This window comes from Coenobita brevimanus, chromosome 26, assembly GCF_032717465.1.
Source record: "Coenobita brevimanus isolate Jiangsu-jjx chromosome 26, ASM3271746v2, whole genome shotgun sequence".
NCBI classification, from domain to species: domain Eukaryota; kingdom Metazoa; phylum Arthropoda; class Malacostraca; order Decapoda; family Coenobitidae; genus Coenobita; species Coenobita brevimanus.
The window spans coordinates 1280001-1292054 of record NC_136979.1 but is presented as its reverse complement, the minus strand read 5'-3'; the positions used below and the strand labels follow the sequence as shown (position 1 = coordinate 1292054).

The 12054-nt window shown below is 40.1% G+C and overlaps 1 protein-coding gene across 1 annotated transcript in view; it reads right to left on the bottom strand.

The window, feature by feature from the left end:
* LOC145394124 (dynein axonemal heavy chain 5-like) overlaps nt 1-12054 on the bottom strand; it is a 143884-nt gene that overhangs the window by 120056 nt on the left and 11774 nt on the right. Inside the window, exons 8-13 of the mRNA XM_080268104.1 lie at nt 11809-11967; nt 11102-11232; nt 10140-10304; nt 9280-9387; nt 8537-8689; nt 6150-6306 (exon numbers count right to left, since the gene is read on the bottom strand). Coding sequence (XP_080124230.1) covers nt 6150-6306; nt 8537-8689; nt 9280-9387; nt 10140-10304; nt 11102-11232; nt 11809-11967 — 873 coding nt within the window. The remainder of the gene's footprint in view (nt 1-6149; nt 6307-8536; nt 8690-9279; nt 9388-10139; nt 10305-11101; nt 11233-11808; nt 11968-12054) is intronic.

Below are 12054 nucleotides of genomic sequence, written 5' to 3'. Positions count from 1 at the left end.
TTCACTCTGCACCAAAATCACACACTGGCTAGGGGGTTGTTTATGCTGTAACTTATACATGGAAATGGGACACATTCCCACACAAATGAGGACAAATCTGTGTCAGTGGCTATACGTAAAATGTGCCGTTTGAATATGGGAGGAGGAGCAGTGGTAAGAAGGAAGCACACAGTAATGCCTTACAAGGCGAGGGTAAAAAAGGGCACCATCCTTCACTAAAGATATGTAACCCTTTTATTCCCTCCACTTGCTAGTGGACATACAGTATGTGGAAGCTGTCTATGAAAGTTGTCTAAAGGTAAGTTGTGTAAGTAATGTCTGAGTACGTGAGAAGGAAGAGCAAGGAGCGGAGTAATACCCCATACTCCACTTACCAGTCTCCATGGGGAGTAATGCTGTGGGAAGAGACCAGCGGCTGGCAAGCATCCTCAAACAGAAACAAAGTGAATTAATAAACTGGGAAAGAGCTCTCCTGAGGTCCAGCAACCCAGTGACATTAGCCTCAGGTAGCCGATGTCCGGCCAGTTGGCAGGGATGCAGCAAAGCTTCACTAGAGCAACTCAACACCTGCCTTGCCCAGAGGCTGCCTTACATATCCCCTCACAGAACTCCTACACAGATTACCCAGAGCACTGCACATATACAGTCAATGTTTATTTACAACAATATAATTGGTTAATGGTATGCATTTTGACTATTTTCATCATGAAACCTAAGATATACATCTTCACAAACACCGTATAATCATCACGGGATTATGGATGTAAAACATACATTATATAAATTTTTTAATACCATTAATCTATGGATGTTGTGTTCATTTGATACAGTACTATAATATCAAGATATCAATCTGTGTACAAGTTCAGTTAATTTAAAGGTATAAGAAAATAAATACTTATTTAAATAAACAGCATTCAGGATTATCATTTTTTAGCACTAATTCAGAAATTTTAAACAACTTTGTTGTTTTATGGGTGAATGGCTATAGTACTTGTTTTGTAGCTAGATGACTAATGTGCAGCTGCAGTATGTAATCAAATTCTAATCAATAACAAGAAGTAAACATACTCTATTAAGGGTTACAGGTGTGTACAGTTCTGACTACTAATACCCCATATGTGTTAATCATATTAAAAAATACATTAAATTCATTCCATGCACCACAGAGAAATGAAAGTGGTATATCCAGAATGTAACACGTAAAGACACTGATCATTTGTCTATAATGCATCGTCCAGTACAGTATAACTCATGTCTTGATGGTTTATCACTCAGAAGAAGATATGAGTATGATGGTGGATTAGTAGCATAAATGAATGGATGTAACTTTTTTTTTAAATAATAGAACAGGAAGGAAAAATAAAAAAAATAAAAAAATAATCCATACACCAGATTACTGGTGTCCTCCATTCATAAAAAATCCGTAACAGTTGGACTTGACAGCTGTAAGTTGAAGTTTGGAGGGAAACAACTCTGGGGGAGGGAGTTCCAAAGAGATGCAGTTCAGGGAATAAAAGATTTCTGATAGGCGGAAGTTCTGCAATATGGCAGTGTGACATTCCAGTCATGAGCATTACCAGATGCCCATGTAACGCAGGAGAAGGCATGCAGAGGTGAAACAATGGATGCAACTTTGTCTGAGCATTTGCCATAAAAGTATCTGTAAAATAATGCATGGGACACAATTTTCCTTCTTACCTGTACGGGAGGTAATTTATTTGTAACTGCGGGGTTATCAATAATTCTATTAGCTTTTTTCTGAATTCTGCCTAATTGTTTTAGTGCAACCTTGCCACATCCATTTCACAAGTGTGAGCAATATTCCAGCTGAGAGCACACATGACTCATATAAACTATTGCTAATTGCTTGTCAGTAAAGAAGCTATAAACTCTGTACAATAATCCAAGTTTCTTTGAGGCAATTTTAGCAAGTGATCTGACATGAGAGGTCCACCTGAGGGCATTGTTAAGTGAAATTAGAATTTCAATGCTTTTGGAGATAGGAATAGTAGTAGCATTGAAGGTAACATAGGAATCTGGCAATATCTGTTTATTAGTAAACTGTATATATTTGATTTTACTAGCATTAAATGAGACAAGGTTATTTTGTCCCCATTCAGTGATCCTAGATAAGTCTTGATTAATGGAGATGGATGTACTGAGTTGTGAGTTAGAGATATTAAACTCTGTTAATGGATGTCTAAGTGTGAAAGAACTGTGAGAACTGTGAAGTGTTGAGCCATCTGCATATGAATGGATGGGGAGCACTTTCTCAAAACAACATTAATATCAATCAGGAATAGGGTTGGACCCAGAACTGATCCTTGTGGCATTCCGGCATTAACTGAGTGGAAATAGGAATATACATCATGTACATTTACTCTTATCTTTCTGTCACTGATGTATGAGGAAATCAGAGGAACAAAAGACTTCAGTTCATAGCAAGGGAGTTTGGATAGTAGGGAATGGTGCCACACTGTCAGAAGCTTTGGAAATATCAATGGCTACTGCATGAGTTTCTCCATGTTAGTCAGTTGACTGATGGATGGTGTCAATCAGGAGCCTGAATATATCAACGGTGGGTCTTTCGTGGCAAAAACAATACTGTCTATCACTAATTAAATTGTTGGATTCAAGATGTTTAACTATGTGCTTATTCATTATGATTTCAAATACCTTACCATGAGAAGATGTGATAGCTATTGGTCTGTAATCAGAGGGGTCAGAGGAACTTCCTTTTTTCAGAACTGGGTGGATATTGGCTTCTTTTCAAGAATTAGGGAATGAAGAAATACACATGCATAGGCTGAATAATTTCGCTAGAACAGAATCAAGTTCTGGGGAGCACTTTTTCAAAACAACTGGAGGAATTCCATCTGGGCCTGGACCATTGTTGGTTGGTAAATTATCTTGGATGGATTTTACGTATCTAGTCTATATTCTAAGAGAAGCAGTTTCAGGAGAGTCAAGTTCTAGTGCTGGAATGTTCTGGCTGACTTCCTCTAATGTAGAATTTCTGGCAAATGTACTGGCAAGGATATTCGCTTTCCCATGCAGCTCATTTGTAATGTTACCATCTGAAGATTTTAGTGGAGGAATGGGTGATGACTTGTTAAAGTTACTGAAAGAACTGAGAGTTGACCAGATTATTCTATTGTCATTTGGATTGTTTAGTAGTTTGGATGCTTGTTTGTGAAGAATGTTTGATTTGGCAAAATTTATTATTGCTTTTGCATGGTTTCTAGTGATCTTATATTGACTGAGTGATTCAGATGTTTTTTATTTTAAGTAAGAGTTATATGCTAATGACTTTTGGGCCATTGCTCTGGCATAATTGCTATCAAGCCATTTTGGGGAGTCCAATCTTTTAGTAAGCTGTTGACTTGGTATGAACAATTCCATACCAGCTTGTATCAAGTCATTAATGTGGGACTGGGTATCATTGATGTCACTAGAGAAGAAAGACTGCCATGGAATGTCAGAAAGATAATTTTTGAATACATCCCAGTCTGCCCTATCAAAGTGCCATTGGGTAACCTTGACAGGTTCAAAACGAGGAGGTTTGGGGAAGCTGACTAATGAGGCTTTGATGAGATTGTGGTCAGAGGATCCAAGTGGTGACAGTACTTATATCCTATACTGAGCTGGATTATTTGTCAAGAATAGATCCAGGAGATAGGCATTATGGTCAGGATTGTCTGGTATTCTGGATGGTATCTTTACCAGTTGCATGAGATTAAACGATTCTGCAAACAACTTGCATTCTAGACCAGTACTGTCAGTCCTGGCAGAATGCAATAACCATTCTACATTACATATGTCATTATAATCACCCTAAAAGGTAATTTCAGTGCTAAGGGTAAGGTTAAGGTTAGTTAACTGTGTGGATATGGGGTCATATACACTGGGTTCTGAAGAAGCTTTCGGGAAGGGATAGACTACACAGATGTATTTGGTGATATTTAGATAATTTAATTAATTTGTCGAGAAAATAAGTATCAAACATTCAGAGTGAAGTTGGGACATGTGAAGTTGTCATAACTGCTGGAAGGCAAAATATTTCATCTATGTTAATAAAAGCAAACTTATGAAGAATGATGCAATGTATCATATGTGTTAATGCTTTCACAGAATGTGATATAGGTGTCACAGCAAATATTAGTTTGCATGTGATTCATATTATATTCTATCATGTTACAGTGCAGTGCATATGGCACAAAATAAAGCAATTGGCTACTTTCTGCTCTCTATTTCTTCCAACATGACAGAAGGTACACCAAAAGATGCTGATTTAGCTGTCATGCTCTGTCAGGTTTGTATTATTATCCACTTTTTTTTATTTTAAGAACTGTTTGTTACATCAAAAATAAAAAAACACCTGTCTCTCAGGTAGTTCATAAGTAGTATAGGCCACATGCAATGTTTTGACCTATAAGACTACAATGATATATATATATATATATATATATATATATATATATATATATACAGTATATATATATATATATATATATATATATATATATATATATATATATATATATATATATATATATATTTTCTTCATTCATTATGCAGAAAAGTAGTCATAGTTTCTATGTATGGCATATGACAATAAAAAATCTTACTGGGCTAAACTTGCCATGAAGGAAAATACAGTATTCATCTGGCAGTGCAAACATGCATGTGAATTTCCCTCACAAAATAATAAAGGTGGGGTGGACATGAAAGAGTTAATGACATTAACTGAATGCTGAATGATGAAATGTGTTAGGTGTATTATGACAAAACAGCTGTATTTCATGATGTTGGTGAAAGTGACACTGTCAATGAGGGAAGAATCATTCAAAGCTCAAGTTGACAATAGTGTCACCAAGATCAAACTTAAACACACACTTCCCAGTAACATATACATTACTGGTAATGTGCTTGTGAGTCCAACACCAGTACTGTGGTGGAATGTACAGTACCATACTGGTAATGTACATTATTGTCCAGCGCTGGTAATGTTGTTCAGTGCAGGGAATTGGTGATGTGCTTGAGTGTACAGCTATGGTAATATGCATCAGTGTACAATGCTGTTAATGTGGTAAAGACTCTGCTACGGTCTGTGACCTTGACAGTTTGACAGTTTGTTCCCGAGGCCCAGCAGTCCTCCTATGCTCAACAGATGGTACCAACGTCTTCACTCTTACCACTACAGTGTTAATATCACACTATTCTTACAGGACCTACGTCCAGGCCATCTCACTCATGTCTGATATGATGATATTAGAAGGGGTATTTCCAAGACAAGTCAGTAGTTCTGAAGATAGGTTAAGAGTATTTTAATGGAAGCTCTAATCTATCTCTAATCTATTTCCTCCCTCAGTAAATCAGTGAACTGTTGTGCATGCTCTTGTTTTTCTTCTTTTGTGTTAAAGATTCAAATTTGTGAACGATGCAGTTAGCTTTATAGAAATTATTTAGATAAAGAATTTAGTTCACTAGAGCAATTAGTTCATTATTTAATAAACTAATATTGAAATAATAAATAATTAAACTGATTACTAATCTACCAGTTGCAAATGAAATTAGTTTTTCTATAAGATGCTGTGAGAATCTGTCATGCAGTCAGCCTTCAACATATTAATCATAATCACCTAGTTCAGTACAGAAACATAATGGAAGCAACTTATTACAAACACAATATATTTGGTGATATGCTGCAATTCTAGAAAATACTGAAGATGCAAAATAGAATTTTTCACAGACACACTTCTGAATGAAGCTGCAGGATATATGTAACTGTTACCTCTAATCTCAGGTTATCCTATTAATTGAATCCTACCATCTGGAACTACAGTATGTGGAATTATAATTAACCACATTATCACACATTAAAGTGTCTTAGCTTGAAATCAAAGGACTTAATATAAACTGTGAAAAAATAAAAAATGAATCAGCAACCGTCGGGTTTTCTTAATATGATGCTATAAATGAATTAGATTGCAAAGCTGACATTATAAAGGAAACTGACCACCAGATCTGAGATTGTTAGGAAATGATGTACCATATACAGTTACTACCCAACAAATTCTAGCTTCCTGAACTCTTTCTCAAAATGTAAATAAAGGAAAATATAAAGAAGGGTCTATGGGTCTCACACTCAGCCCGGCCCTCGAAGAACTCTGTGAATTTGTCGATGTCATCAAAGAGGCCGGTGATGTGGTTGAGGCGGGAGCAGAACGCTTCAAACTTGCCGAATACATACTGTTCACTAAAGCTGAAGGGACGCTCATCTGGCATTGCTTCCAGCTTCTCCTGTGAGTGGCATGTGTCGTCATCATCATCATCATCATCATTATCATCTAATCACAATAATTTTATAACTTTATTACCCTATCTCTGTAATATAATTCTAAGAAAAAAGTTTCAGAATTTTTCTAGTACAGTAAACTCTCAATTATCCATCATCGAAGGATCCAGCCCAATGCATTATCTGGCACTTTTTGCTCAACTCTGTTAAAACAAAATGCAGTGAAATTATGCAACATCTGGCTCAGAAACAGGAAGCAATCGGCCCTCTGGCTCAGACACAGGACCCAATTGGTGTGTGGGCAGACCCCACAACATGCCTGCCAATCACAATGCATTGTGGGAGTGGCCCACCCAGTGTGCCGAGCCTACTGTCACTCCCTTAGTCTCTCCTGCAGACGCCGTACAATCGAGACGAATCTGCGCACTCTGCTCTTATGACCCACACGGTGGCTAAATCCTAGTGCTGTGACTTAGTCTGTGGCCTCCCATGCCTCACTTGTTGCTGTAGTGCTGTGACTAACCTTGTGGTCCCTCAGTACTCTGTGCCCTATTGCTGTGACTACTGTATGGTGAGGATCTGCCCTCCACTGATGCCAACACTGGGTGAGTACAGTATGATTATGATTATATTATGTACTGTGATAACTGTACTCCCCTTTCCTCTCCATCCTACTTTTCTTCCATTCTCTTCTGTCTTTCTTTCCTTCATTCTTTCCTTGTCCTTCTGCCTATGGGTGACTTTACACTCCCTCTTCTGTCTTTCTTTCCTTCATTCTTTCCACTTCCTTCAGCTTGTGGGTGACTCTACACTGAGTGATAAGCCAAATGGTTTCCTGTGCACCAGGAAACCATTTACTACACTGGGTGGAAACCATATAACCAAATTTTGGCACCTGGTGGTTTAGTGGGTAATTATTGTGCTCCAATCAGATTGGGCCGGTGAAGGTTTATAGTCAAGGGGTGGTTGGGGTTGACTGCTCATGTAATGCCACTCAGGGATGAGTGAGGCTGGTCACTCTCATCTTAAATGTCAGGACCAACTGCCTAGCCCTGGGCTCCTATGCTCCGCATGGGGCAATGTAGGATTGGATGATGGATGGATGGATGGTTAACTGTACTATATGTATTGTACCAATACTGTATTGGATTTCATGCTTTGTTTTAATCTTTCACTCAAGGGTAATATTGCAGGAAAGTTTTTCGGACAGAGGGTTGAGATGGATGGTAACATATTATCTGGCCTGATACCAAATGGATAGTGGACTGGGGATTTTATGCAATATCCGGCATTCTGCTATGTCCAGTGTGAGGGCTGGCTGAAGTACGCTGGATAACTGAGAGTTTACTGTACAGTACAATAACCTTGTCCTCTAATGTGGAACACTAAAAAATTATCCTACAACACAAACTGAAACATCAACAAATTTCCCACTATACAGTAAAGGTAATAGTAATATAACACCCAGGTAGCTATGACTCACTCTCAACTGAATAAAGGGATGGCATAAGGGGTGGGATGAGGGAGGGTGGAGAGAGGATTGAGAGGGGGGAGGGATGACATGAGGTTGGAGATGGGTGACAGGAAGGTGGCAATGGGTGGTACATGGGTGTGGTATGAAGGTGGACAGAGGTGATGGAAGGGAGGATGGAAACGGATGGCAAGAGGAAAGTGGAGGGGAAAGCTATAAGGGAGGATGGGGAGGAGTGGCATGAGGAACACTGGGGAGGGGTGGCAGGAGGGTGGAGAGGGGTGGCAGGAGGGTGGAGAAGGGTGGCATAAGAGTGTAGAGGGAAGGTATGAAGATGGATAAGGGCGGTGCGAGGGTGGAGATGGATTGCATGAGAGAGGGTGGAATGGGATGGCATGAGGGTGTAGAGTGGAAATGTGGAGGTGGAGAGAGGTGAAATGAAGACAGACAGGAATGGCATACCCTACGAGAGAGTTGAGAGGGGTGGTATAAAAGAGGGTGAATTGGGGTGGCATAGGATGAAGAGGAGTAGCATAAGGAAAAGTGGAGGGGGGTGGCATGAGGGAGGGTGGAGAGTGGTGGCATGAGGGAGGGTGGAGAGTGGTGGCATGAGTGTGGGTGGAGAGTAGTGGCATGAAGGTGCAGAGGGGTGGCATGAGAGAGGGTGGAGAAGGCTAGCAGAGCAGGGAAGGAAATGGGTGACATGGGAGAAGGTGGAGAGAGGTGGCATGAGGGAGGGTGGAGAGGGGTGGCATGAGGCTGACCTTGGTTTTTTGGTAGGCTGTTCGGTAAGTGGAATGAAGTTTGAGGCAGTGCTGGATCTTAGTGCGCACCTCAGACCTAGGCTGGGACCAAATTGTTGCAGTGCCCTGGCGTGAGATGTACACTTGACAAGCACGGATCATCTGGTTGGTGATCTGCAAGAGAGGTGGGTCTCAAGGTCACATTATAAGGTGCTTTTGAGGTTTCTAGCACCTCTTCCTCAGTAATATATTTTGATTACTGTGCCTTAATGTATGGTAATCTTGTATGTCACTGATACAAACTACATCAAAAATAAAACCTTACAAAAAATATACTGTACATGGGAATATCTAGATGTAGTAGGTAAAATAAAGATGAAGCCTCCTTTGCCACCTAGAAATCCAAAATATGAACCTCAATGTCAAGCTGAGATACACGACACAGATGGGTCCGTCATTGTACCTGTTTGGACCTACTGTACTGCACTGGACTGTACAGTAAAGTTTACTCTACATGAAAAATTTCAGCATCACTATATCAAGATCTTTGCAATCTTTCATATATACAAGAACTGTATTGTGTGTGATATGAAATGCAATACAAGCCAAACAACACAGTACTACTGTTACTACTTCAGCTATAATTATTATCACCAGTTCTTCTGCTGTATCTGTCAGTTGTGCAAATAATATAACTACTATAATATAACAGAAAATGGTATTTCTAAACAAGCAACTTTTTGCTATATGATGATAATGCTGACCTTAATGAGAAGAGCTGAGAGCTTGTCAGAGGTATTGTAGTACCTGGAGATGGAGTGGATCATACGCACCGTGTTGAACAGCATCATGATGTACGGTGTCATACCAGGCTGGTAGACACATAATACCTCAGTTAGCAACTCTTCCATTGTAGCAAGAGAATGCACTTAATATCTTAGTGATTCATTTATACTTTCATCTCAACAACAGAACACATACAATACCATTCCAAAAAACAATAATACACTCCCAAAATATCCAATTCCCTCAACAGAAACTCACACACACACACACAATACCATACCAACAACCACAGAAACCTATACACACACAACATCATACCAACAACCACTGATTTGCCCCAAACACTCAAAACACTCACCAGAAACCTATACAATGACACCAGTAATTCTGCTCCAAACAGTACAAATATAAAAGGCCATACAACTGCATGAAACAGAATATAAGATGCATCTAGAAAGCAATGTGATAAATATCTGGATGTAGTGTGTGCCGGGGTCCATATTACATTTAAAGATCTTACTGTATAACCATTTCTGTTACATGCTGCATGGCTACTAACACACCTGCATCCACCAAAATTCCTAAGCATCTGGCATAACAATAATTAATACTATATCCATCAAATATTTTACCACATCCACTCATCAGAATAAAGTAGGATTTGGAATGTTATAAATATATTGTTGGACAAAATATCATTGGCCAGCAGTGACTATGTCTGAGAAAGAAGAGGCTGCAATGATGGTGTCATTAAGATACAGGGGCTGGCATTCACAGGGTATGTGAGGTAAGGGGAGTGGCATTCACATGGTCACTAAAGTACAGGGGTGATACTTACAGGGTCATTGAGGTAGAGGGGGTGGCAATACTCCTCAATGGCATACACAAACTTGACATTGTCCTTGGCCTCTGCCAAGTTATGGGTCACACGGGCATCCATCTCCTTCCAAGTCTTCAGTAGTTTTGACCTGGCCAATTGCAATACCAAGATAGCCCCCCGCACCTGACGACACCACACCATATGACTTAGTCATGTACATAATCAAAATTTTCTGCTTTCGCAGTCCCTAACGGCCAGTTTACTAATCTGATACAATATTTAGCAGTTCTGTAAACAGCCTCAGCGAACCATCTGTTCAAGTCTGATACAAAAGAAAGCCAGATAACTTTAAGTCTGATATGGAAAAGTCCAATACAGTGAGGTTATCCAGTGTGGTATCAAATTATTAAATACCTGGTATATATACTGGAAACAGGACATACAGTATGTGTGTGTATATATATATATATATATATATATATATATATATACACACACACACATACTCAAGTCTACAAGCCATAAAAAAAAAAAAAAAAAAAGAGAGAGAGAGTTAAAAATGGTAATGAATGGAAACACTGTGAAAAAGGCTGAGTTCATAAAACTGACACACCAACCAAGTTACAACATTCAGTGAGTTACATTAGTGACAGAAGGCAATGAATGGCTACATTGTTGTTGCTGCTATTACTTAACCCTAATCTGTCTGGTCAAGTAGAACCACTAACAACAGGTCTGTGGGACCGTCCAATGCAGGGAACCGGTGACACCTGCAGCACCTCACCAGGGTTAGACCAGAGTCATTCCCCATGGCAAGGTGCAGTGAAATATGAGATTTGGCTCCTAGATGGACACAGCAGCTGCTTAGTTCCACCCAAGGCACATAACTCCACTGCATGTAGGTTTCTTATCAGCACCACCACCAGCTTATGACATACTGCACATAATACAGAGCCAGGCAGTGAGAAAGTGAGTGTTACCTGCTGAGACTCCATCTGCTGAGACAGGAACTTGAACTTGGCCATGCGGCGTTTCCAGTACTCCAGCTCATCTTGTGGTCCTGCATCATCTGTCTCCTGCCGAAGTTGTTCCATCTCTATCAGCACCGACTCTGTCAGTAGGCGTGCAGCCAAGTGGGTCAGTTGCAGCAAACCAAACAAGGTACAGTAAGTAACTGGCCACAAACAATAGCAAATATGATACAGTACAAAGAACACTGAGGTGGAAAGCAATGAAGTGTTAATAGGAATGATAAGAAATAAGGCTAGTTGAAAACTATAATGTGTCATCAAAAGACACAAAGGAATAAGAAAAAAAGAGAGTGTATATGGCATTCTGCAGGATGTGAATCAATGCTGACCTAAATGCCAGATGATGGGTACTGCCCTAACTGCTTGAAACATGTGGTGGGTACTGTCCTATCTGCTGAGCCAAGTGATGGGTGCTCACCTATGGGTACTGACGTGTCTGCTTGTGCCAGGTGTTGGGTACTGACCTATCTGCTTGACCCATGTGATGAGTACTGACCTATCTGCTTGTGTCATGTGATGGGTACTACCTTATCTGTTTGAGTCATGTGATGGGTACTGACCTATCTGCTTGACCCATGTGATGAGTACTGACCTATCCGCTTGTGTCACGTGATGTGTACTACCATATCTGTTTGAGTCATGTGATGGGCACTGACCTATCTGCTTGAGCCAAGTGTTGACACAGCGTTCAATGGCAGCCACCTGGTCAGGCTGTGAGAGGAGTGCTTGTGCTTCACTCAAACCCCGCACCACCACCTCTCCCCCATCCTCACCGCTGCTCAGCTCCACACGCTCTTCCAGGATGGACTCTGACACTGCAAGGCCGAAATAAGCATCAGAAACCACCATGCAGCATACCAGACAGTAGGGTCATCAAATTGAGGCAAATTAAACCATCTCAT